The 26,702-nt window shown below is 36.0% G+C and overlaps 1 protein-coding gene across 3 annotated transcripts in view; it reads right to left on the bottom strand.

The window, feature by feature from the left end:
* The window catches only part of LOC145686009 (uncharacterized), a 44,500-nt gene that overhangs the window by 7,812 nt on the left and 9,986 nt on the right, over positions 1 to 26,702 (bottom strand). For all 3 annotated transcript variants that reach the window (XM_081758844.1, XM_081758846.1, XM_081758847.1), the window contains 2 exons: positions 18,510 to 18,595; positions 5,575 to 6,038 (listed from right to left, as the gene is read on the bottom strand). In XM_081758844.1, the coding sequence (XP_081614970.1) occupies positions 5,575 to 5,999 (425 nt within the window). In that variant the 5' untranslated portion in view covers positions 6,000 to 6,038; positions 18,510 to 18,595. The remainder of the gene's footprint in view (positions 1 to 5,574; positions 6,039 to 18,509; positions 18,596 to 26,702) is intronic.

Here is a 26,702-nt window from a genome sequence, read left to right as displayed (position 1 = left end):
AGTGGTGCTCCACCCACTACTGCGCCACGCATTACCGACGTTTACTTTCGACTTACTATCGTAATTAACAAAATCTAATATAACAATAACGAATAAGATAATACAGATTAATATATGCAGGAATAATAATTACAAGAAATCCAGAAGTGTATCGGAAACTAAATGAGTCTAACCAGATAAGAGTATTGATAAGACGGTTGAAATCGAATGATAATTTTTATTAGACAACTGAAGTGTCTGGAGTATGATACGTGGAATGTGTTCTCTTATGTACTGTCGTAATGGGTAATATTTAATCACTACAGAATATCGGAGATTCTTGATGCAAAATTAAAGACGGAGATGCACCAATACATAAGAAGGTAATTGAAGTTAGACAAATTGCAACTATCACTATGATAAAAAGTGTGGTGTGTTGGAAGCCCATATAGAGCAGGTTTATATGCGTTTTTCTGGTATTTCTTCGGCAAAGATCGAGGTCTGCAGGTTCTTTCATACGAAAATACTAATACTAAAATTCTATCTGTGAAGCGCTCCAACCCTTCCCATACGTTTAACTGTCTATAATGTGTCGAAATGGAATTCAAGCAGCCCCGGATAATGGTATTGATCTCACGGGAGTTGGGTGGTACTGACAAATTTCAGTAAGAGGAACTTAACTCCGGTGTATCCTGATTATCTACTCTTACCAGTGGATCACCCAATGCTGAATTTCAAAGTGAAGAAATTCCTCATGCATAGGTACTGGTAGTTCTCTGATGAGTATTGGTGAGGCCATAAGTCAGCACGAATTTATCCAGGAGAAGTGCACTGGGCATGGTTAGCATACGTCGACGAGGCAGACTTGGCTTTGATTTCCGGTGGGAGCTTTGGTTAGTCTCTCATGTTAGCTGTGGGTACTCGTATCATGTATCATCGGTTCTGAACGAGACGCTAACTCGAACCAACCAACTCATTACACTCAGTCCGTTTCCCCACACGCTTTCTTCTATCTTTGCCTCTTGTGCATTATATCCTATTTCTTATTTCTCACTTTTAATTACTATTTATTCTTGACCAATCTGTTCATTATTTTTCAATACCTTTTTCTTCTCTATATTATAAAATGTTCCTGTTCATCCATTATTCGTTCATTCCCTGCATTCTTACCAACCCACCTACCATACTAGTTTACGTTTCTTTACTATATTTTTATCTACTTTGTCTGATAACACTATCACATAGCCCTGCATCACAACATGGCGCTTCTCAAAGTTACTTCTCAATTACTATTATTCACTCCTTTTCTTCCTACTTCTCCCTCTTTATCCGATCAAGTGTTTAGCAAAAGTTTTAGTACTGTGATTGTGTTTTCGGTATTTTCTCTACTCCCGTTTCGAGATTCCTTTGTTTCCACGTACACAGAGTGAGTAATCAAGTATCTTTATGTACTATGCCCTCATCCAAAACCAATTTATATATTAAGTGTAGAAATCTGTGTAAATCCTACTGTGACTATGTTTCTGGTCTGAAATATTGTTTGAATTCTGGAACCAATACTCTCTTCTGCCAAACTAGCTCACCGCCTGTTCTTCGTACAGAAGTACTATGTGATATGCGTGAAGAAATAGGTTTATGGGGAATATTTGAAAGTATCATATGAACCCCTCAGAACACGTATTTCAATCGAAATGAAATGGTGGGGACCAATCTCGACCCAAGTGCTAAATACATTCTCTCGTTATCTATCCGACTTCACGTGATTTTCTCTTCCTTTGCTATTCTAAGTCTGTCGTTGGGCATAACATGCTTTTTTTTTCTAAGTGTTAGTTTTCTCGCTAGTATTGTAACGCATATTTTAAAAACGATGGAAATTATCTACGTGGTGAAATAACGAAAAATTAATACTTAAATGTAATAATTAATGGATCCATTGTTGTGACATAAAATATTTTGTTTTCAACATAAATTTTGAACTTCCGCTATCTCTTATCATATGCATTTTAAGCGACGTGATAAAGATCCCGTTCGAAGTAAGTATGATGTTTAAAAATTTATGTCAATCAGTTCAGCTATGCATTCTGCCGTGATGTTCTTACAAACCGTTAAATAGCAGATTGTATGTATTCCACATAATTTTCCCGGACATGTTTTGTAATTCAATAAATAAGACTTCTGATATTTCTACAACTCTGATTATAAACGCAGTCAGTGTGTTTTTGAAACGTCAGTCAAATAAAATAAGAACAGATGGAATATCCTGGACTGTATCTATTGTTTGGTTTCTCTGAACAGGGATGCACATACTTATAAATGTAAGAATGACGATGAATCTCTCCACGATGCACCACGTACGGTGCGTCCACAAGTCAAGTCGTGACAAGAAGGCACAAGGTGGTTATCGAGCCCGATAATGGCCAAATGCAAGGCACTGGAAAGAAGTATTCAAATTGTAGCGCACAGTCCATTCACCATGTCCACGGCTTAGGAAACGATATAAAGTGCAACAATGGATCTCACTTAAGTGGACTGCGCTCAGAAAACAAGACAAGCAAATAACTGTATCTTCGCTGTCTTTATTACAGGGGAAGGACCGAAATCGGTTCTTTATGATACTCCACGAAGCTGTCATCATCGGTAGCACACGAACCCACTCCCAAAGAGCAAAAAACACTACTACAACAGAAACTTATACTTTGATTTTAATTAACTACTCGGGTTATCATACATCGCGAACTGCTGCCACCTGACCGAGTACAATTGTGTACTCGCAGCAATTGAAACATGTGCATGAAAAATTTAGAACCGTGGAGATAGTGCTTGCAAATCGCACAGGCGTTATTCTCCTCTGGGAAAGGCTAATGCGTCTCATGTTCCATGACAACGCACCATCAGATTACCATTTTTTCCACTCGCTCGATAGACAACCATCTACGGGGACGACGGTTTCGAAACCTAGACGACTGAATTCTTTGGCTCACGCTCCACTTGGTTCTACCACTATAGAACCTATAGTCTATCTAAACACTGGAGACATGTTATGGCTGCTGCTGAGACTACTTCTGATATGCCAGGTACGTCTTATTTCATGCTATCGATTTTCTCTTTGTAAGGTTTGTATAGTCGAACTCCGATAGAGCATTTTTGGATATCTATAGAAGAGCATATGAATTCCTGATTCCTTAAATGGCCTTTTTCTTGAGAGACGGCTAATTCTTTCGCCCGGGTTATATACATTCCTAAGTCGATTATTCATTACAAAGAATCTTTTCAAAATAACTCATTTTACTTACAAGTAGTTTCCTAAAGACTGCAGGTGTTAAAAATTTTGTGCTATTATCGGTTATCTCTGCCAATATTTCTTATCTTCAAGGTTTGTTACTTTGAGATATAATATTCACTCTTGAATTTATGATTATCAATCCTTAATCAGCTCGAATACAGTAGCAAGTAGTTTTAAAATGAGGAAAACGAGTTATAAAAAATATACATCTTAATATTATGATTTTCTCCTTGCGTTCCGTGTCTAATATGTTCTGGGTTCGTAATTTCTTTCTTAAATAAGAAAAACGTAATTCGTGGCAAAATAAACAGCTCAAAACGACAGGCACAATGTTAAATTAAAAGTTTAAAAAGGTATTTGAAAGGACATAATTAAAACACAAAATTACATAAAAATAACTTGAAAAATCTTCAGTAATAGAATTTGGATAAGTGTTTAGCTTACATATGTAATGTAAGTTTGGTTTACTTAAATCTTACAATTAATTTAGGGTTATATATTGTGTGTGACACTAACTTTTGTTGACTAGTTAAAAAGTCTATTGTTCATTTTCAGTACCGAGGCTACATGCGAGTGAACCTACAGTCCGTATGCTCTTCACCGGGAATCGAGCCTTAGGGCTACGTGCCCCAAAGGCACGCGCGCTAGCCACTAGACAGCCGGGAGGACGTTTGACTGGTGACTACACCGGCTTAAAAAAAAGAAAAAAAAATTCTTTCGCTATACAGTTAGTCGTTGACTGACTTTGGTTACGATTGCCCGGTAAGTCGATCAGGTGGTAACCTACTATACAGTACATACACAGGGTTCCCACAGACCTGAAAAAGTCAGGGTATTCAGCTTACTCATAAGCAGCTCTAGAAAGCTCAGGGAATTTCATGAAAAGCTGAAAAAATCTTGCGAAGTCATGGAATTTTAAGTACGGAGTTTTCAGAACCCATTTCTCTTTTTGCCTTATTCGGCTATTTGGTAGAAGAGAAACATTTTATAAAGTAAATTAGTTTGTTTTGCATACCTATATACATAATTAATATACATTAGGGTGGACCAATTTTTTTCCCCGATTTTTGATGAGTAGTGGCACTAAGTTCACACAAAATTTGAGAGGTTTTTAGGTCTACTCGTTAATTTGCCGAAAATGCCTTGAAGTTTCGCTAAACCGTTGATTTTCGAATGTTAACAATGTTATTTTTTTTATTATTATTTATTTATTTATTTTCCCTTTAGCTGTATGGGCGTATACATTCATGGTAGTATCCAAAATACCTAAATAAGCACTGATTACGTGTTATTTATGTATTAAGTGCCTTCTAAATTAACTGATTTTTATCGCTTCATTGCGTATAAATAGACAAAAGTCCTAAGTTTTGTTTTGATTTCCCGCCGATTTTTTTTCTTTTTTTGTATGTTTACGTTCCTTCCAATTAATTATTTCCTTTTTCTGTTCGATGCGCAGATGTGTCATATTTTTTGATGATGTCGTGCTGCACACCCTGAATTCAAATCCGGATGTGGACGATAGTGCGGAACAAGGCGGAGCTCTGGAGCTGTTTCTCGATAAAACCAATCAGGCAGGGTGTTTCTTCTGCGCTCAGACTCCGACATTTGCTCAGTGAGTACGTGAAAACTAGGGATGACCAAAACTTTCCTGAATCCGGATAATTTATTTTCCAGAATCGGAAATTTCATTTTCCTGATTTCGGAAATATTCCGGATTTTTTCCGATTTTACTTTCCGAATTTCGGAAAGTAAAAATTCCGGAAATGGCCATCCTTTGTGAAAATCTTTTCTCGTGTGACACAGTACTTTTATGTGTTCTTATTAAGACGACTTTACGAATACTATACAAAGGGTCACTGCCGTGTGAATACACGCCGTACTGTGAGAAGTAGCCTTTTTTAGGGCATCGTGTAAATTGAAAGACTTGCAAAACTGCCATCTCTTCCTTACAAACGTAGTTACGTCTACCTAAGGGGTTGTGTGCTACAAACAGCATCTGGTCACCATTTTGAAGTCACGTATTACCAATTAATTGTCTGACATACTGCTGTCAAACGCTTAGGATAAAGACGAATGCAGTAAATGTCCTCTGTTAATAATGAATTTGCGGAGTCAATAAAAATTTACGTAAATCCAATTTCTTACTTTGTACTGATATAATGCTGAAAACGTCAAGTATACTACAAGCTCTAAATTATGCACGAAATATCTGCTACATTTACCTTATAGGAAAACGGAAATATATTCTAGTAGCACAAGAAATAATATGAACGAATTATTAACAGTCTAAAATAAAAGTACACTTTCCATACCCTATTATGTTACCAGTTAACTGTTGACACTGTCCTTTGTTAGTTACATTCCTGATGTCTTCCTTCTGTGGATTCTCGTCGGGACAACCGTTTACTACTTCTTCTATGACGCCATCATCCAAATTCTGATATTCTGCAATAAACTTTTGCTTCACTAAGGAGTCAAGGTCCTGTGCTACATTAACACCTCGAGAACTAAAACTATGTTGGTCAGAAATATTAGAATCTTCGTTCTGTATTTCTTTCTTAATATTAGTGATGCATTCAACAAACTGAAGTGGGTCTACAGTTACTGTCACAGTCACAAAATTAGGATCTTCACTAACTCCACTATCGCTGTTACTTTTACCTAACATAAAATGTTTTCTATCATTGTTAGGATTATGAAAAGTTCGTCTGTGATCTGATTGTATAGTCTCTTCCATTAATAAAATAGCTGAATACGTTCTTCCGAGTTTCAAGACCTGTAAACAAAAGCTAAGCGTTAAAACATTACTAACAATTTTTGAGATAATTATTATCAGTTTTCGAAAAAAGTTATAGCACATATATTTACTCTATTATTACGAAACTCTTTGCTGTTCCTTAATTTTGCTTGCAACTACAATATATACTTCGTTTTATGTAGACTTTCTTTATTCTTTCAATAAATCAAGAAAACCAAGTAAGTACAAAAAATACGTACAAGGCACGGATAATTACCAAGTTTCTCATTCAATTGTGACACTTATCACATTCTGCAATAGCACAATTAGAATTTTATTCTAAAAATTCAGTTAAATTCTATTCTGCATGTTGATCAGAAATACTTAAAAAATTAATTAATTAATTAATTAAAAATAAAAAAATGAATAATGAAACATGCCATATGCAATATTAGTAATGAAATCCTTACGACTTACAGCAGAGAGAACACAGTCACAAGCACAGTTTACTTTCAAAACGTCTGTATGTTGACAAAATAGAAGCAATGTTTCGAAAGCAATTGCTTCCAAATTCAAGCCGAAAAACAAATCTTCGTATCTCTGGTAATTCTTTTAATTCATCATGTTTACCATTTTCTGGTTTCTACACACAAAAAACAAATTTTACTGCAACATGTATGTATGCACTGAAGTCACTATAATGTCAGACTTGAACTATTCATGACCCGGAACATTGTGAACATGATGGACTGAAGGATTACCAGATACCTCGATATACTTGTTTTTCGGTCTGAGTTAGGAAAGAGTTGCTTCCGAAATATTGCCATTAGTCCACCAACGTACGATGCTTTTACAGATTTGTTGTGTTTTAATGAATATCTTTCTATATAGAATATAAACACGATCATAAAAATATTTTTTAATATGATCGTTTAAAAAAATTATTCTCGCCAGTAAACTACTACTCCCGGATTTTCCTAGATTCCATATTAAGAAATTCATAATGGAATGTGAACAAGATTAACAAGAACGAATGTTTAACTCTCCCCTTGTGACAAGACAGTCAAAGACGTTTAGCGATAAATTTTCATCATCATCACTGCGTTTCCCTTCGTATATTCTAATGTATATTTTAATTCAGTATAATTAGTTTTCAGATTTGGACTTAAGCCTATATAAACATATATATTTACGGATTTAGTGTTGCTGTGATTGTTATATATCTTTAATTTGATATTTCTCTTTTAGCTTTCTATATAAGTTTAGCTTCAAGATATACAACAATGTAAGGTTTATATTCAGCCCACCATTGAGAAATCCTGATAGAAACTAGTTGTTCTGTTTTCTTCAAGGAGTGTTCCTTACGTCAGTAGAATCTTCCAGGTCTTTATATATAGGTTCCTAAGTTTGCTTTCCAAATTTGGCATGGTCACCGTGCCTAAATCAACGAAGGGCTGGTTACTCTCGGATTAGTATTTGGTCAATGTTCGACTAATTAGTCACTTGTAGGTGCTTCATGAATGGGTATAAGCCTCTCTGGAGAAAACACTGTTACTAGTGTCAAGGTTGGGACAATTACGTCCAATTTCAAGAAGCTGGGAGGTCTGCACGGTTCGTGAACGGCTCTGGATTTCCAAGAGTATAAGTCGGCCCAAATGTTAGGAACAGATGGGCTTTATTCTCTTAGTTACTGATCTAAAGGAAGCTTGAATGCTGACTAGCCTGGGTCTTTACTTAATTTGTTTGTGTTTAAGAGTGCAGCAGAGTGACATTTCTTTGAACTAATAGTGAAGGTCAAGCAAGTTAACAATAGTGAACCATAGTTGAATCCATGAATCAGATGGGTCAAATGTTTAAGTTTCTTTTCCTTGTCAGAACTTTATGGTGTACAACTTCTATAGGAGGAGTGTAAGAACAGCTTTTACCTAAAGTCCCACTGTTTTGAGAGATACGCAGAAGCTTTATGAATGACTGAAGTAATTCTTTATCCTGTGTTTACCTATCCTATTAGTTTAGCTAAATCTCAAATTATTTGTTTTTCTAAGTGAGGAAACCAAGAAGTACGGCAATAGGCCACGGAGTTGCCTGAGTAATGGCAACTACCTTTGAAATTTAAGGAGCTCGGATTCTCTGTTTCTAGAGTGGAGAGACAATAATAAAAGCAATTTGATGTATCTAGACGATAGGAGGTTCACAACTAGTAAAATGTAGTTGAAAAGATAGGAAGATAATTCTTAGAGTGATAAAATTATTTAGTAATGCCCAAAAATAAGAGGGATTAAGGTTTGGTCCCTTCAGTCGCTAATCTAGTCAAGCCATCCTATATACAGTAAGTGGAAAGAAATAATTAATAAATATTTATCAATTCCCATTCTACTCCGAGTTTGAGTATAAACACATAAGCACCCCTGAACCTGAGTTAAGAAATTGTTACAGTTCACTTTTCCCGTAAACTATAACAATATACTTTTTATATGGTCGTATAGACATAAATACGTAGATATTATATTGAGATTTTACATTGAGAATCTTACGGGTTATTTTCAGGAGGAAGTATTGTGGTCCCTAGACAATAGACTCAAGTGGTACACAGTAATGAACGAGTAGAATTAATCGAGATAGAAAATATATACAAACTCAAAACAGAGATAGGAAATATATAGGAAAAACATTCCACAACATTTATAACCTGTTTTCCATTACCTGTATCCAGATTTCAAGTAAATAAAACGACGACACGTTATAAGTCACCGCGCCAAAAAGAAAGAAAGAAAAAAAGTTATTTCCATTGCATGTATACAGACTTGTAGATTCTGGCCATGTATTTTCTTCACTTCTAGTCTAGATACAGAAAAATAGAAAGACATAGGTTATAAAGCAAAGAAATACAAAAGAAATGCTTAGCTAACCCTCACCCATATTTCTATCAAGATGGTGATTTATCAAAAATGTATTCCTCAAGCAACTAGATTATAAAAAACCTGATGATGAAAATGTATCGCTGAAACGTGTAGACTGGAATGTTACTCAGATGCTTAAGTGAATGTTGCACTATCATTATTATTAGTTGATATTCATCTCACTATTTCATTAAGTAATTTTAGGATCAAAATTGAAACATATGTGTGTGTGTATGAGAGAGAGAGAATTATCAATTCAGAGGAAAAAACAGCCCTATAAAATCTTGCATAAATGTTATATCTAAAACAAAGCCCGAAATTTCCGGTCACCATTGGCGACCAAATATTTGAGTTTGGCGGAAAGTATCTGAACTTGATTTTGTATTCGAAAAAATGGCGACCAAATTCTATGATCCAGCTACTAGATTTAGACCTGAAATTTCGTGTCCTGATCTAAAATTTGATCTTGTTATGATGAACAACCTGGCTTCCAGAAGTCGTCCTGTTGCATAAATGGACGGACATCCAAAAACCACGTGGGAGAAATTCTTTCTATGGTCTTCACAGAGATGTCTGTAATTCAATAAATAAGATATATATGGCATCCCATCCGTGTTTCACTTCATTCTAACATTTCAATGGCATATGACTAGCTTTGAAACGTTATTTAGAAAAAAATAAAGCAAAGATGGAATACCCAACGCCTTATTTATTAGGGTTCCTCAAATTATTTGATTCCATTGGTAGTAGTATTGCTTCAAAACTTTGAACTGAAAGTTTTATTAGTAATTCTTGATTGAGGTAAGGACGAAAAACTGAAACTAATGGACCTGGCTGGACACTGAGTTTCTCTCCCATTAACTGTATTGTTACATGAAAATATATAAATGACCCACAGTAGGTAAAGATTTATAAATATCATATTTACGTAAGTGAATGTTTATTTAACCAGTCTCTGTATTCCGTGACCACTTTTCCTGAATTAGTAAATTATGTCGGTTATCCCTGAAATCTTTTTCAGCACAAATTCTTGTAAATCTTGATCAGTTACGTAACCAATATACCTAGAAGTTGTTTCCCTGTAGAAACTTTTGAGAAAAAAAAAATAATAATCTAAACAACCTTATAACCCTTTTCCTTTCTTGTTACTGTAGCACTTATTTTCTCTGGAATTTTTTGTTGTTACCGTAGATTTTTTTTTTAAATAACCGTTTTTATTTCATGCAGAACTTTCTGCGGAACCGAATTAAAATTCAGGGAAAAAAACAACAAAGTGGTTATTCACTTTTACCTCATTCTTGTGAATTTTACTAATGTTATTTAAAAAAATACTGTATGTTCTTCCAAACAGAACCTGACAAACACTGCAAGCTCTTATTTCCTATACAGATTTTTCAACTTCCAAATACAGGACGTCTACTAAAATTCCAAAATGAAATTTCATGACATTTTCTTTACCAAGCCATAAAATTTCGTAATATTCTCAAGAGCGAATTCGGGTGCGAATTTTCATGTATGCGATAGAAAGCTTGCTTTGTTTGCGATTTGATAGCGTCTAAAGCCGACCAAAGAAAAATTTTGTGGTGAATTTTGACGTTTTATGGATCCAAAATTTTCCAGCCTGTACTTACATTTGTACATATAAAAAAATCGTGACCTAAAAGCTAAATTTCTTGACTTTCATGACCGTTTTCTGATTTCGTGAGTTTTCATGACTTTCGTGACCGATAGACACCCTGAAATATCTTCTTACAAATGAAATTATATTATTACATGTGTACACATAAAATTGAATTACCAAGTCTACTCTGTTGCGTTGATTTTTGCCACCTATTTTGTTTCGCTTCAGTTAACTTAAACTAAGAAAACAAATTACTATATTGCCGTATAAACGCATCAAGTATGGGGAAATCCAGACACAAAATTAATTTATATAAAAATTTACTATGTAGATTCTTATGTAACGTGGAAAATAAAATGACGTACACAATTCTTATTCTGTTCCTTTCCTACATTTACCGATGATGTCACTTCATTTATGACTTAAGTTACCTTTATCAATATTAAGTGTGGGATCTCCTATCCTAATGAAAATGACTTCAAATACATTTCTGTCAATGTTTATGGAACAAGATTGAAGTACTTTAACATGGTCTATATGATATTCAGTTTCTTGTATTTGGTCTAGGAATTAATTCGTGCGGTTGGTACGCACACATTGAAGCTGTAGTACAAACACAAAATACATAAATACCTTAAGAAAAATATTGTCCATCGCTAGCCACCACTTTCGCCCATCTGTCAGGCAATGTACGGATTCCGTGGCGAAAGAAGTCCTCATCCTTGGAAGCGATCCAGTCAGAGACCCATGTTTCGATATCTTCTGAAGAAGTAAACCGCTGTCCAATCAAATCGTTGTTCATGCAATCGAACAAGTAGTAGTCCGAAGGAGCAACATCTGGTGAATACGGCGGGTGGGGTAAAACTTCCCATCCGACATTTTCTAAATAGGTTTTGACCGGTTTTGCGACATGTGGGCGAGCGTTATCATGTTCAACAATAAGTTTATCATGTCTGTTCTCCCATTCTGGTCGTGTTCTGGCCAGAGCTTGCTTCAAACGCATTAATTGTCGTCGATAACGTTCTCCATTCATAGTTTCACCCGGTTGCAGCAGCTCATAGTACACCACACCTTTCATATCCCACCATATGCACAGCATAACCTTTGCACAGTGAATATCTCGTTTTGCTTGTGATGGACCTGGTTCACCTGGTTTCACCCAGGCCTTTTTTCGTTTAGGGTTCTCGTAATGGATCCACTTCTCATCACCCGTAATAATTCGATGCAGAAACCCCTTTCTGCTCTGTCGTTGAAGCAGCAATTCGCAAATGGTTTTTCGTCTTTCAACGTCTCTGTCTTTCAATTCATGTGGAACCCAATGTGACATCTTTTGAATCATTCCCATGGCTTTCAAGCGTTTGGAGACTGTTGTTTGATCAACGCCTAATGCTGCTGCAAGTTGTTCCTGCGTTTGACACGAATCCTGCTCGAGCAATGCTGTCAATTCCTCGTCTTGAAATTTTTTTGGCTGTCCAGCTCGCTCTTGGTCTGCCAAGCCGAAATCACCACTTCTAAACCGTGCAAACCACTTCTGACACGTTCGCTCAGCTAGAGCATGGTCACCATACACTTCCACCAAAATACGATGACTTTCAGTCGCACTTTTCTGCATGTTAAAGTAATGCAGCAGGACACCCCGCAAAAACACTTTATCAGGCACAAATTGCGCCATGTTCACTTAACTACAAACTGGTGTTGTTGACGCTTTAATCCACTGCCCTATACTACGAACGATACGCGATGACAGGGGTTTGCAACACATGTGTGGATACACGGACTGTGGGACACTCCGTTCGGTGCGCCATCTCTTGTCCACCCGCACGAATTAATTCCTAGACCAAATAATTGCCTTGACAGGCCAGATGTAGACAGTTCATGGCCCTGGAATCCCTAATATCGTCATATGACAACCAAAGGAACGTAACTCAAAGAATGGAATTTTGTTTCCTTAGATTAAGAACATAATTTTGAAAGCCCCACTTCATGTTATTGAAGTTGACTGTCATTGACTTGTCTGCTATGCAATAATGTGTTTACCATCTTATTAAAACAACATTTGTTTGGGGAAAAAAAAAACTCCTCCCCTCCTGTAAACCTACAAAAATGGAGTTACGTTCCTCTGGTTCTTATACGACCATTTTACTTTGGTGGAAATGATCCTCATGAATATTCCTACGCAGGATTTTATACATTAATAGTAAACTTCGCACACCCCTGACGTAGTCAACTTTTCATTGTAATGTACACTCTTGTCCAAAATTATTGTCGCATGTCTATAAATATGTTGTTCTAGGAATATAATTTGATAACGAATTCGCCTGGTATTTCTTATAATGTTAGTATGTGTATAATCGGCAAAGACATGTGTGTGGAAAATTTCATGTCAAAAGAGCCGTAAATAAGAACAATAAAGCGAAAATAAGATTTTCTTGTCCATTTAGCAACATTTTGTCTTACTCATTCTAATTTTCGTATTTATAATTCTTTTCCTATGAAATTTACCACAAATATACATTTCCCAATTATACACACAGTATCAGTATTAAAAGTGCTCTGCAACATCATTATCAAATTATATTCTTACAAGAAGACAGTTATAGATATGCGACAATCATTTTGGACATGAGTGTACATGGGCAAAGAATTCTCAAAATTAGTGCCATATTTCACAGCAAAGTTGATTCTTAATTTAGTTTCTGTGCCAAGCAATTTTTCAAAGATAAAAGACAAAGAAGTCCATTTTTTATGAGCGAACTTTGGGACTTGAGAACTGTCATGAACCCCCATGTGGATTTCTTCCATTTTTCAGAATATACCAATCACATTCATTTTTCTTAACTAGTTCAACTATGTCTAGATGTTGATGGAGATCTCTCTCTCTTCTGTAGTTACCCCTTACGAAAAAACACAACACGAAATAAGTGCCTGTGTAGAAGAACACACAATAAATTTTATATCATGAAGAAAAGTAACAGAAATTTGTTACAGGTGGACTACTCCCGCCCCCTCTTCCCGCTTTATTTTCTTCTCTGCATTCAAATAAGAGGGATTACGAAAAACAAAAGCACATTAAAAAAAAATACGGTATCAACAAAAGGTCCTAGAAGGGAATAATTACAAGACATACACGAAAGAAACAATGGTTATGTAATGAATCAAGCTTTAAGGAATTGATGCTGAGGAAGGTTACAATAACTGACATAATTCACTAATTTAACTCATTTGAACCCGTTGTTTCAAAAATGGAACATTTTTAATTTTATTTTTATTTTTCCTATTTCGTGAATAAAAGTGATAATTTTTGTATTGATCTTTTGATTTGCCACCACTGGTTTAGCAGACGATGTTTCTTTGTCTTAAATTGGCGCGAGCGATGTGAATAGTCGACTGTAGTTTCATTGAACAAGAAAAAATTATGGCGTCTCAAAGGAGGTAAGTAAACTTATGTACATTTATGAACTTTCTAAGCATATAATACAGGGTGTCCGAGAAGTCCTTCTCTGATTACAGAAATTGATAACTCAGGCTAGAAATAAGATAGAAATATGAAACTGGTGTTGAATTGTTTACAAACTATAAAAGTTTTGGTCACATCAGTACACTTCCACATGAGCATCCTTGGTAGCACGTAGCACATCTAGGCGATATTCAATTTCCATCCACACATTAGCCAACATCACTGGAGGGATCGATGCAACGACTGTGGTTATTCGTTGCTGCAGGGTTTCAAGATCTGGTACACGTGTTCGGTAGACCTCATCCTTGACATAACCCCATAAAAAGAAGTCTAATGGGGTTATGTCAGGAGAGCGTGGAGGCCAAGCTGTTGGTCCACCACGACCAATCCATTGCCCAGGAAATGTCCTATCGAGATAGGCACGGACGTCCAAACCGTCTTGCTGAAAAACGACATCGGGCCGATACTGAAGCAGCTGAGGAACAGCATACAGCTGCAACATATCCAGGTACACTGCAGATGTGATGGTATCCTCAGCGAAGAAGAATGGCCCAATAATTCGATCGTGCAATAACGCGCACCAAACATTCACCTTTGGACTGCCTCTGGTGAACTCCCTGACCTCCCTGGGGGGTTCTGAACCCCAAATGCGTACATTATGGCGATTCACTACTCCACTGACAAAGAATGTCGCTTCGTCGGAAAAGGCAATTCGTCTGAGATAACCATTATCGTCCTCAATACGTGATAGCATTTCGACCGCAAAGTCATATCGACGTGTACCGTCGTCGGGCAACAAGGCCTGAACGAGTTGCACTTTGTAAGCACGAAACAATAAACGTTTGTGTAAAATGTCATGGATAGAGCTTTTTGGCATCTGTAATTTACGTGAGACCCTGCGCACCGATTTCTTAGGACTTCTCAGAAAAGACTGTCGCACAGCCTCCACCGTGTCTGCTGAGGTTCTTAGTCGACCAGACCTCGGAAGGTCAGCAACCGACCCTGTGTCCGTGAACTTCTCATACCAGGCTTTAATGCTCTTGACATCAGGTGGAGTCCTCCCAAATGTTGTCTGGAACTGTCTCTGCACCGTGGTTGGTGATCGTGTCTCATGGTACCACAGGACACACTGTGCCTTCTCCTGGTTGGTTGGCATGGCTTCTTGGGCTTCTTACTTACGTACTACAAACCTAAAACAAAAAAATTGAGACTTGGTAAAACAGAACAAACCTAACACAGACAAAAACTTTTATAGTTTGTAAACAATTCAACACCAGTTTCATATTTCTCTCTTATTTCTAGCCTGAGTTATCAATTTCTGTAATCAGGGAAGGACTTCTCGGACACCCTGTACTATTTGGGTAGGAGGTATATTAAGTTTTAAATGTATGCGAAATGCAACAGTTGATTATGATTGATATTAATAAAAACAGGTTTTAATTTTGAATGTTCCAATATTGGAACAGCGGGCCCGAATGGGTACATAAAGATTGCATTTTGTTTGTTCCGTTATTGGAACAACGGGCGTAAGTGTATCCATAAAATTAGTGAATATGGTAATTTTATTTGCTGAATTAATAATTGTTCGGTACATTTTACGAGTGTATTTTTACTTGTGCCGTTTTTGAGGGCATTTTTGTGCCGCTTTTGAGGGCATTTTGAGCTTGCGTTCGGAATTTATTTGTTCTCATGGAGGAAGAGGAATATACACACAGAACAATTATCCACGCGATAAGCTTTTCAGTTGAAAGATAACAACCAAATAGAGTTGTAGATATCTTTATCGCTCATTTACTGGAGCGTACATTTATTTACGTATATATAGAAAGAGTTGCTGGGTATGCTTGATAATACTTTGTAACATTATTGATATCACTTTACTGCAGTGAAATAAAAACAGTAAATTTTCGAACATAGATCAAGGCATATGATATAGTTAATTCGTTTTATATTTGCTGTAGGGGAATCACTAGTAGTCTACAGAGTTTTACAGGCCCTGGCCACCTTACTTTCACTTCCTTCTCCAATGTTATCATTATGTCGATCGCGCCAATGTAAAATTGCCTCGAGCTGTATCTAATAGCTTGTAAATAAATAAATATTTTATGTTGTTTTATATTTTAAATGTGTATTGCACAACGACATATGCATGTTATTTGTTTCCACAAATACTATTTTTTCTTTTCAGTTTATCTGTTGACGAACTTTATCAATATACTTTCTACCGAAGAAGACATTCTCGCAGCAGATATTGTTATTACCCCACCAGAAAAAGAATTCTCGGAAGAAGATAGTGCAGAGGAAGATGAAGCAGATATGGACAGGCTTTCTAGAAATCAGTTGCTCGCTAAGGGAGAAGCTTCTTTTACGGTAAAACAAAGCGACCAGTGAGAAAAGAATTTATAGGTAAGGTTTTGTTAGATGAAGAAGCTCCAAAACCTGGTAAATCTAATGAAAGTGATCCTTCTGCAAGGTCATGTAAGAATCCTTGTAAAAAGTCTAAGAGTAGTGATTTTGGAAGAAAGTGGGCAAACACTGATTTACCTGCGAAATCAGAAAAAGAGTGGGATCTCAATAGTTTCCTCACGGAAAAAGATTGGAATCCTATAGAGCTTTTTGAGTTATTTTATGATAACGAGGTTCTTCTCTTGATATGTGATCAAACGAACCTTTACGCGTTTCAGAAAGGTAATCCAAATTTGAACGTAACAGTTGAAGAGCTTAGAGTATTTCTGGGGATTTTATTAGTTTCTGGATACTCCCAAGTTCCACGACTTAGAATGTATTGGGAACAAAGTGACGATTGTCATAATAAAGCGATAGCAAATTCCATGTCTAGAAATAGGTTTATTCAAATAATGACGAACTTCCATGTATGTGATAATCTTCTGTTAGAGAAAGATAATAAGTTTGCCAAAATTTGGCCTCTCTGGACACTCTTAAATTCAAAATGGGAAAAGTACTATTATGGTGATATAAATCTTTCAATCGACGAAGTTATGATACCATATTACGGTCGCCACGGAACTAAGCAACACTTGCACGGGAAACCAATTAGGTTTGGTTTCAAGGCATGGCGTCTGTGTTCTCGTCTTGGATATTTGGTGCAAAGTTTCCCATACCAAGGTGCTACCACTGGGAACACTAAACCAGAGCTCGGAGTGGGCGGCTCAGTTGTATTGAACCTTATTGATTCTCTTCCCAAGGAAAATAGTTATAACTTGTTTTTTGACAACTATTTTACATCGTTACCTCTACTTGATGAACTGAAAAGTCTTGGCCACAATGGAACCGGCACTATTCGCGTTAACAGGGTTCAAAAAGCTCCACTACTTGATGTAAAAGAAATAGCAAAAAAAACCTAGGGGATGCTATGATCAAGTAAGCGATACTGAATCCGGAAGTACTCTTGTTCGATACAATGACAACAATGTAGTCACAGTGGCATCTAATCAGGCTAGTGTTAATCCTATTGGGAAAGCAAGACGATGGAGTCAAGCTGAAAAGAGAACTATAAAAATTAATCAGCCATTCTGTATTGCGCTGTATAATCAATACATGGGAGGTGTGGATCGTCTAGACGAAAATATTGCAAAATACAGAATCAATATCCGTGGCAAAAAGTGGTATTGGCAACTTCTGACTTTCCCCTTGAACGTGAGTGTAAATAACGCATGGCTCTTGTATAGGTGGACGAATATGTACAAGACAGATGCTTTGGATTTGCTAGGATTCACACGCAGAATTGCTCAAAGTTATTTGGTGAAGTACAGACAACGTGCAATTATTGGAAGACCTATTTCGAATCAAGTGCGACCAGTCAACAAACGAGTAACAAATGAAGTGCGATATGACAAGGAAGGACATTTCATTGTAAAATCCGAAAGACAATCAAGGTGTGGACAGTATAAAAGTAACACAACAATGAAGTGTGTAAAATGTAATGTCTCCTTACACGCCAATTGCTTTTTTATCTTCCATCAGTAGTAAGAATGTGATGTATTGGAAAGTAAATATAATGTTAAAAAAAAACTGTTACTATGTGGATATGGTAATATTTACATGTATTAATATTTGTATATTTTGTATTTAATGAATATTGCAATTTTTTGCAAGATCTGTATCCTGAAATTTTAACGAAATAGTATATTAGCCTGGCGAAGTTGAAATATTTTCTTTCAGAAATCTGTACCCTCTCCGGCCCGTTGTTCCAAAAATGGAACATTACCAAATTAGAGGTCCATGACATTTTCCTGAACCTTAATGTATTTAAATATTTTATTTATCTTTATTTTCACCAATCTGCCAGGAATCAACATAAAATTCGACAAAAAAATAATTTGGGTTTAAATGGGTTAAGGGAAGTAATCACAGGATACATAGGTGGGTTAAACAGTCACTTATGTATCCAATAACATCCATTAGCAAGTAATCATATTTATATCTTGTATCTAAATCATCTACCGAAATATAAAAATTTAAGGAGTAAAAACATGAAGACCTATAATAATAATAATATTTAATGTACTTACTTCCTACAGTACTTCGAACAGTATTGTAGCTCTATCTTTAAACTCGCATGTATCACTAGTGGAATTTGTTTTTCCCATCCTCTGATCTACAAGGAAAATAAATATGTGAGATAAGGCTTACAGGTGCAAAACATGAATGATAGACCATGTAGTCTGCGAAGTATCAGTTATTAATTATTTATGTACAGTAAAATTATCTGAAGTAAATCTCCTTGCATAAGAGCAAATATTGATCCCTGTGTCGTGTCATGGGATTAGGCTTATTATATACTGTACTGTGTACATATATATATATCCGAACAAACAAAAACTGCGGAACTCAAATTAATCCACTAAATTTCGATCTTGTGTGCAGAAGTTATCCTTTCTCCCGAATACATGAGGAAACCATAAATTAAGCACCGGTTCAATTCGGAGAATAGGCCTGCATAAATAAGCTAACAGTAAAATTTTCGAAATATAGCAAAAATACAATACCCCACGACGCAACACGTAAATAACAATATTTACTCTTTTATATAAATTAGTGCGATAAAATGCATACATTAATGTATGGATACTCCCATCTATGTTTAAAATAACGTAAACTGGACCACTTAAAAGACTGAAGATCACCTCGTGTAGCATGTCTTCCAGAATTCAGAAATCGAATTTCGTAACTTCTTGGTTTGAGTATTAAATTCCATGTTCTCTAAATATAAATACGAAGGGGTATCGTAAAGTTTTAATTATCACCAGAAAGTTATTAAGATATGATGAAATTTTGTCAGTATTATGTGTGGTTTTTATGTGCATGATCTTAAGGAAATTAGCTCCTAATGATTGTTTATTTTTTACAGGGTGTGACAAAAGTGACCAAAGTGCAAGTAATCAAATTCCTGCATTTGAAGGGTAATAATGCCAGACAAAGTCATGACGAGATGAAGGCTGTGTATGGCGATGATTGTCCATCTTATGACACCACTGTAAAGTGGTAAAGGACATTCCAAACTGGTCATATGTCTCTCACAGAACGATCTGGAAGACCATCCGTGACGGACAATGAGGCTACTGTGAAGAAAGTGGTGTTTAATCCTCGAAGACAATGTGTGGAAAATTATTCATGACGAACGTCACATGTCTAAGGTATCTGCGTACTGGGTTCCTAGTTTGCTGACACCTTTGAGAAGCAAACACACCATGACCTTTCCTAACAAATGTTGACGCTGCTAGAAGAGATTTTTTCGGGCATCTTGTAACCATGGACGAAACGTGGATATATTAGTATGATTCGGAGACCAAAATGAACTTGTTTGGCATCATTACACTTCAAATGTAGGAACTTTGGTCACTTTTGGCACATCCTGTAAGAAAATAAACAATCATTAGGAGCTAATTTCCTTATCAAGCACATAAGAATCAAACATAACACTTACAAAATTCCATCATCATAACTTCCTGGTTATAATTAAAACTTTACGATACCCGCTCATAGGTCTCCAAAGTTTAAATCCGTACTTAATCGATTGACGACCATACTGCTACTCCCGGTTTTTAGAAGTTTAGCCGGGTGCGAAATTCCCGGTCACCATTGGCAACCAAACTCTGAGCAGGATTCCTGGATTCAGACCTTAAGTTTCGTGGCCTGATATTACATTTCTTTTTAATCCAAACTTAAAAGTGAATTCTAGTTGCTGTTAAGAAGTTATTTGGAAAATTCTAAAGTTTATAATAGATTCAAATATATTATTTATTAAATAAATAACATTCTTTCGATATTCCGTATAAGAATGTAGGCCAAAGCTTTCTAACTTAAAGTCACATGCCAATATCAAGGCCGTCGTTAAGATTCATTGTTATAAATTCTAAGTATTAAACAAACAAAACCAAAACCTTTATAATACTAAATTTCCCTCTTTTTGTTCTGTGCATCAATTGTGTGATTGAGATGTTGACTTCTACGCTGCAGAAACGTGAAAGTAAGACTAAATAATGAGGAATACATAAAAATATGTTGCATGTGGTGTCACGATAAAGGATGTCCTACACCGAAGGGTTTGATACAGTGTCAATGAATGTCATGTAAAATTGTACATATTAACAGGGAGTCGCCGCAATATTGAAAAGGTTGGAATGTACTAATTTAGACATTCCTCACACACTTCAAACAGGAACAACTTAAAAAGATTTATGTTGAACTAAAAAAGCTATCAGAAACGAGTCAGAGGTTTCGTTTACGTGTGTTTGATATATTTGACATACTTTAATTACCTTAAGTAGCGTCTGAATTTTTTGCTCAGAGAATGGAACACAATTTTTAATATGATTCTATGACATGCATAAATCTACACCTAAAAGTTGCAGCGACTTGGTAATATATGCCACTCAGAGTTTCTATGCACAGTTATGTGGCTACCGTGTGCTAATGTCATTATATTTGTCCCTCAAGTTCCACTTCCAACAAGTTTCTAGAAATTATAATATTTAAGAGCTTTAAATCTATATTCGACCTAATCTTCTGTTACATTCAAATCGAATTCATTTGACTTCATATAAACTTATTCTTCGACTAAAATTTCTGTACGTATAAAAAATCTGTGGCAACACGAAAGAAATTTCTCTTGAAGACTCATGACGCATAGTCACCTTATTATTCCTATTTACAGAAGACAGAAAGAGTCATACATGCTTCAAAATAATACAAACACATGGCAGAGATAATGATGAAACCCCAAAACTTCAGACTGCATATGGGGAGCGCCAAGCCGGAAAGTCTAAAGGTATAGTGGAAGTATACAGAAGAAACCTGGATGTGTAGTATTTGGCATTACGGTAAGGAGCTAACATGCCTATTTCAGTATATGTGGATATAATAATCAGACACTGTTCACAACTTAAATATTATAGGGGAACTCTTTTCTTTGTTGAATGCACAATGAGGCTACACAGCAACAAATAAATGGTAAAATGAGAAGGAATGCATGTTAGCAGGTGCAAACGAAACCCAAAAACTGGTTATAGACTACAGCGCCATCGAAATATGAACGTCACATCATAAATAGTGGCGCACAAACGCAGAAAATTTGAAAATGCGCTCCGAAAAGCACGCTGGAAATTTAAGAAACGGATTATCAATAGCCAGTTTTGAATGTCAAACTGTAGTAATAACGTCTATTCATAAATTTCAAGTGTGTGTGTGTGTGTGTGTGTGTGTGTGTGTGTGTGCACACAAACACAAATATAACAAAAGTCATGCAACTACTAGCACGAAGACTTCACAGTTATGCATTATTAAGAAAAAGATATCAAATGTTCTTTGCTTCATCATCTCTCGATTGGTTTCAAGCAGCTTTCCACTCTTGTCTATCCTGGGCCAGACTTCTCTTTGTAGCTTTCTTTCATTTCTTTGCTTATATTAAATATTTTGTTAGGTGTATGCATTGACAATTAAAATTACACCATAAAAATTTGCAGTTTTCTTATAGTCGTAAATGTTTGTGGTCATTACTTGTATTCAAAATAATACCGGTTCACATTGCCTCGGGCAACTGTTTTCCGCATAATATTTAGCCAATCATAATTAGAATATTTTCCAGTATTATACCTGCGTTTTACTATCAGGTATACTTAATTTTCTTTCCATCCTTCCAGCAGAGATTTCAACATTTTGAAATGAAAAATCAAAGTAATAAGTTCCCCTTTATTATGGTTACCATATGTCCCGGTTTTCAGCCATGACAATCTTTTCACCACTCTTTTGTGTCCTATCTCAACTGCACTACTCTAAAATATGTTTTTGCATAAAATACCTTGACATTCACAGTTACATGTATAATCTTAATTTATAATGCACTAGAATATTGACGTCACAGTGTATTGTTCAAACATAATTTCTGGATCTAGGTTATGCTTTACCTTCCTGCCCATCACTACTGATACATCCAGAAATGAAAATGGATTTTGTTCCAGTTAAGTATTTTCTACCGATGGAAAAGGTGAAAGTAAATCTTCTACCTAAGTGTTCCAGTTTGGAAAATTTACTTCCTAACAAAGTGCCTTGGATTTGAATTACAGAAATATGGTAATCTCACCTTTAGTCAACTAACATGCATATTTTCTGTACATATGATCCCGGGTTCGACTCCCGGTGGTGGCGTAAGTCATATAATCTGAGTACCGTTCAAACATCACTTTAATTTCTTCTGCAATCTTTGCAAAAAATTTATATAAGCTAGAGACGGTCTAGTGAAAAATTTTGCTTCTTTTGACCCCTCTCTCCAGGGGTGCATTATAAGACAATGCTTATTCTATTCTTGTGACATTAATTACATCAAGTTTCTAGCGTCAAAATAAATTAGAAAGTGCACATAAAATATTACAAAGCAAGAAAATAATATCCGAATCGACTGGTGAAAATGACGCTGTGTCCAATTGCTACCACCATATACCAATCATTAACTCTTCATTATAAAAATAATTCTTTCAAATTTCACTCAGATACTACTATCCTGGAAAGATATATTAATGCAAAAACATATTTTCAGAGCACAAGTATATTCTCCTTAACATGTGCTACAAAAATTTTAACAAAATAAGGAATGAGTAATCAATCTGAACCTGTAATAATGTTTCTCCAATTTGTTTCTTGTTAATGGCAACCGCTTAGCAATTTTATGTTACAAAGGAAGAAGTTCGTAACATATAGCATATGTAAGTTTGTAAGAAGCTATAATAATTTATGTTGTACGAAAGCGTCTTGGGTCATACTTATCAATCATGGACCTCTCCGTTTGATGTGTCATTGAAAAAGCCAGCAAGGAAAAACAATAGGGGCTTAAGTCAATCAGTTGGAGATTTTTAAGCTGAATATATGTAGTCAGCAGATAGACTTTGTCGAGAAGGTTCCCTGCTCACAATCTGACCTTTTTTTTTTCATTCAAATAGGTTCGCAATTGTTCTTGCGACGCTGGGTAAAGCTGCACTGCCATTACCATCTATTTTCTCCACTCAAAATCACTCATCTAAGTACTGACCAAATCCAAAGTCACTCATCCAAGTACTGCTGACTTCGACCTCACAGAAACTGTTAAATCACCGCGGTTACAGTGACGAACAGTTAAAATACATGTAGATGTTTTCAATTTTGTAATGAGATTCCTACCTTGGAGTCGAAAGTATAGATTAAAGTGTATATCGACAGGTATATGAAAAGTATTGCAACGTGTAAAGGAATTTATGTTTTATGATTTTCTATTGAAATTTTGTATGTTTTTATCTGTAGCAGTAAAAATAAAGAAAATCATTGTCAGTGATAATGCAGGGTTCCCACTTATTTGGCAAGCACGAATTCTCTGGCTCTTCAGCTCACGATTTACGAATTTCCAGATAGATATATATATTAGAGAGTGTCTGTGTGTGTGTGTTGGTAGAGAAGTTTTACAAAAGTAATATTATCTACCAAAGAGCCTGGTAAGTCAAAAAAGAAATAGGTTTCGCAAAATAAAAATCCGTACTTAAAATTCCTTGACTTTTCTAGATGTTTTCAGCTCTTCATGAAACGCACTTACTTTTCCAGGTCGGTAAGAACCCTCTTATTGTTTTACATAAAAAGAAAGGAAAAGATAGCACAAGTGAGTTAGTTTTGACATCATCACCTTTAAAATATCAAATTACAACAAAACGCATGCTTTCCAGTAGTCCTTTGACATTGTAAACTTTCGCTTATCACATGATTGACGATCCCCAAACTCAGATTTTGCTTAAGATATGAGCAAGTAGAGCAATTTAAGCAAAATATCAGCGTGTGAAGGAAAGGTAAGTTCAATGAGCAAGTATGGAAGGACTGGTCACCAAGGATAAATGTTTCATGTAAAGCTGTTGACAGTTCGCACCCTTGAAAAATGACAGATTACTTTATGAATTGTGTATGTTGCATACCTTCAACAGTAATTAGTTGTATAAAACTCGAGTCTTGTGGAAAAAAAAAAAAAAAAAAAACCTACGTGGTTGATAACTATCTTATTAGGCCTTTGTAAGAATATATAAAAACACAAACAGTAACAATTTCACCACACTAATTGTGTCTTCATCAGACTTCCACTCCTTTTTGCTATTTGGAAGTTGGTCACCTCTTATATATACCTTCCGAATATCAACTTTTATTAGGCTCCGTCCCTTCAATAAAAGTAACACAATAACACTTGTGTTTTTCCACTTTCACCTGTTCAGCTGCACACTTGTCCAACTAAAAGTATACTTTTTAGCTGGATACATTCTTGTCCTTTAATTATTCTTGTTCATGTTCCCTTATTCATTTGTTCTGTTTCTTTCTTCTTCTTTAAATACAATCCTCTCCCATCCTTTATTTATCGCAAATCCTCCATTCTCATTCAAAATCTTGTCTCCTGACTTAATAATTTCCCTGACTTCTTTCCATTTTCTCACTGAAGTCCTGTTCCGTTCCTTTCTTTTTTTTTTATTGTTTGTTTGTTTGTTTCTCCTATGTAAATTTTGTTACACTCCGTGCATCCCAATGTATAGGAGAAACAAAAAAGATGGAAGTAAGGATAAAACAGCACAAGGATGATGTAAGATTGAAAAGGGACAACAACGTAATACATAAGTACCAGAAAAAGACAAACCACAGGTTAGAGTGGGAAGGAACAGAAGTCACAGAAGAAGAGAATAGGACTAACGACTTTGCTGGGAAAATGGATGAAGGCTGGCGACAAGGTGATGAACTGGAATGGAAAATTTGCGATAAATAAAGAATGGGAGAGGATTTTACTTAAAGAAAGAAAAACAACAATTGCATAACGGAACGTAAATAAGGATAATTAAAGGACAAGAATATATATATATATATATATATATATATATAAAGTACATTTTTAATTGGATAAGTGTGCAACTGAACAGGTGAAAGTAAAAAAACGTAAGTGTTAAAGCCTGTGACAAACATCTTGGCATTTCAGCTAAACGAATAAAACGCAAGCTATGGCGCGACGTTGTAAAGTGGTAAAGGGGTGTGGCTATGGCTAAGCTGACAAACTACAGCGTGATCAGGTGACAGGGGATAGACGTGAATGTGTACAAAATAAACGTGGCAGTACCGCTGGCCTATCATTTGCTAGCAGCATTTAAAGGGAACTTGCAGCGCCGCCTTCAAATGCCAAGATGTTTGTCACGCCGTTTAGTTTTTACGGAAAGGGCAGTCTAATTGAAAGTTGATATCCGGAAGGTATATAAGAGGTCTCGAACTTCCAAGTAGAGCTCCTTCGTGACTAAGCGGTTAGTGTATGTGCCTTTGGCGTGGGAGACCCAGATTCGATTCCCGGCGGGAGCTCATGTGGTTCGGATTCCACGTTAATCAGTAGGTCCTGTGTCATGTAGCCTCGCTGCTGAAAGGGACAAACTCAAAATCAACTCAATTAACTTTCAAGTAGCTAACCGTGGAAGTCTGATAAGATACAATGTGTTGAAACTGTTCCGCGTTTGTGTTTTTATATATTTCTTATCACAGTCTTGCTCATTGTCACTAAATTTGAATTAATGTCACAGTCCAGTAAAATTACTGTTGCACCTAGCGTTAATACTTGGAAAACGGTGTAGCTAAAGAGAGCCAGGCAATTCAAAGTCTCTCCAAGCCATGAAGATATTATTTTGCTTATTGAAATTAAGCTTTGGTAAATGCCAATTAAGTTTTCTAGACAATTTGCCTGAAACGTAGGCAAAACAAAGAGAAACATAATTTCGCATAGATCATTGGTAGGACAAACTTGTGGATATCCTTTTGCAACACAATTCATAAAAACTATTTCTATCTATGTTGTAATATAAATACTTTAAACAAAATATTGAAATGCACAAGTGACATCGTTAAAACCCCGGACTTAAGTTCGAACCACTAAATCGGATCACTCCAGAAACGAAGTTTCTATACATCATGATCTCGGTGATGCATAATGTCAACTAATGAACAAGCAAGGAACTGAATAGCGATGCTCCATTATAGTAAAGTATTCAAATACCGTGTTTAAGGGGGATCACGTAAGTAGTCACCGTTCTCAGATTTTCTTTCTATTTGGTCACATTTATTTTACAAGTAACTTCAAACTAGATGGACAAGTTTGAGATTTTCTTCTTGACATTCCTTCCCTAATCTACGATCCTTCTTGCGTGTAGTCCCGGGTTCGATTCCAGGGAGGAGGTACT

Source organism: Thermobia domestica, chromosome 5 (assembly GCF_964235325.1).
Source record: "Thermobia domestica chromosome 5, izTheDome1.hap1.1, whole genome shotgun sequence".
Classification (NCBI taxonomy): Eukaryota; Metazoa; Arthropoda; class Insecta; order Zygentoma; family Lepismatidae; genus Thermobia; species Thermobia domestica.
This window is presented reverse-complemented; position numbering and strand designations above follow the sequence as displayed.